This window comes from Otolemur garnettii, unplaced genomic scaffold (assembly GCF_000181295.1).
Source record: "Otolemur garnettii isolate 467f Iridium unplaced genomic scaffold, OtoGar3 scaffold00004, whole genome shotgun sequence".
NCBI lineage: Eukaryota > Metazoa > Chordata > Mammalia > Primates > Galagidae > Otolemur > Otolemur garnettii.
Window position 1 is genome coordinate 44,476,495 of NW_003852399.1, and position 1,904 is coordinate 44,478,398.

Here is a 1,904-nt window from a genome sequence, read left to right on the forward strand (position 1 = left end):
CGGACACCTAGGGAAAGGTACCAGGGCGCAGGAACCGCAAGTGTCGCACAACCAGAAGCTGCGCGGGATCAGGACCAATGAATGCCCGGGATAAGGGAATGAAATTACTACAAGTTAACTGCGCTTCCCACATATTTTAGCGGATCCCCTGCCACCAGCAATTTAACCCACCAATTCCAGTTTAAGTCTCCTCCGCCCTCCGGTACCAGACAAACCACACTGTCGGCCGTCATAGCTCGGCGGCGGGTGGGCGGGCCTGCTATGGCTCCGCCCCGTAACCCCGCGCGCTTGCGGAAAGGAGGCCAAAGGTCAGAGGTTGTGAAGCTGTCATGGCGGCGCTGTGTCGGACCCGTGGTGTGGTTGCCGAAAGCCATTTTCTGCGGGTATTTCTCTCCTTCAGGCCCTTTCGGGGCGCAGGCACTGAGAGTGGCTCTGAGAGTGGGAGTTCTGATTCTAAGGAGCCTAGGACGCGCCCAGGAGGCTTCGCGAGCGCGTTGGAACGGCACTCGGAGCTGCAGCGGAAGGCGGAACTCGGGCAGGTGAGGAGCTTGGGGAACTACGCTAGTGACGCATGGGCGGAGCCTAGGGTGGGGCGGAGCTGGCTGGGGAGTAGATCTGGATCCAGGAGACTGTTAGGCATTTGGGGTGCATCGTGGCCCAATGGCTGGCTACTGGGGTCTGAGAATGTGGTTGATGTTTTTCTTCCATTCGTTGTACATTTATACGACATTTATTGCTGGATTGGCTTTGTGCTCACTGCTTCTCGTAGGTCTTCCCAGGGCTAGTGCCGGTGGGAGGGAAACCAGTGGAGAGCGCTGCCATTGAGCTGGTCTTGGGCGACTCCTGAGTCTCCTGGCGAATTGGACTCGTCCTGGAGAGAGGCAGGATTCTGCTTGGCCTTGTTAAACACCTTAGCGCGAACATAGAGCTGGAGTGTCTAGAATACAAGATCCTTCATAAACACGTACTTTTTTCAGTAACTAGGTGAATGAGAAAATAACTACCTTAATAGTTTAACTATTAACTACCTTAATAGTTATTTTCTCATTCAGCTGACTTTATACCACAATTTATTAATCCATTCATGGGTCAGTGAGCATTTGGGCTTCTTCCATGACTTAGCAATTATGAATTGGGCTGCAATAAGCATTCTGGTGCAAGTATCTTTGTTATAATGTGATTTTTGGTCTTCTGGATATATACCTAGTAGAGGAATTGTAGGATTAAATGGCAGGTCTATTTTTAGATCCCTAAGTGGTCTCCAAACATCTTTCCAAAAGGAACTTAGTAGTTCACATTACCACCAGCAGTATAGAAGTGTTCTCTTCTCCACATCCACACCACATCTCTGGTTTTGGGATTTTGTGATGTGGGCTAATCTTACTGGAGTTAGATCATATCTCAAAGTAGTTTTGGTTCGCATTTCTCTGATGATTAAGGATGATGAGCATTTTTTCATATGTTTGTAGGCTGTGGGCCTGTCTTTTTCAAAGAAGTTTCTCTTCAAGTCCCTTGCCCATCCTGAGATGGGATCGCTTGTTCTTTTCTTGCTAACATGTTTGAGTTCTCTGTGGATTCTGGTCATTAAACTTTTGTCAGAGACATAACCTGCAAATACCTTCTCCCATTCTGAGGGCTGTCTTCTTGCTTTACTTACTGTGTTCTTGGCTGTGCAGAAGCTCTTTAGTTTGATCAGGTCCCAATAGTGTATTTTTGATGTTGCTTCAGTTCCCTGGGTGTCCTCCTCATAAAATGTTCACCCAGACCGATTTCTCCAAGTGTTTTCCTTACACTTTCTTCTAGTATTTGTATGGTTTCATTTCTTAAGTTTAAATCTTTAATCCAGTGAGAGTCTAACTTAGTTAATGGTGAAAGGTGTGGGTCCAGTTTCAGTCTTCTACAGG

The 1,904-nt window shown here is 47.6% G+C and overlaps 1 protein-coding gene across 1 annotated transcript in view; it reads left to right on the top strand.

The window, feature by feature from the left end:
• Window positions 1–309: 309 nt before the first annotated feature.
• The window catches only part of MRPS28 (mitochondrial ribosomal protein S28), a 114,201-nt gene continuing 112,606 nt past the window's right edge, over window positions 310–1,904 (top strand). The window contains exon 1 of the mRNA XM_003782576.2: window positions 310–539. Coding sequence (XP_003782624.1) covers window positions 330–539 — 210 coding nt within the window. The 5' untranslated portion in view covers window positions 310–329. The remainder of the gene's footprint in view (window positions 540–1,904) is intronic.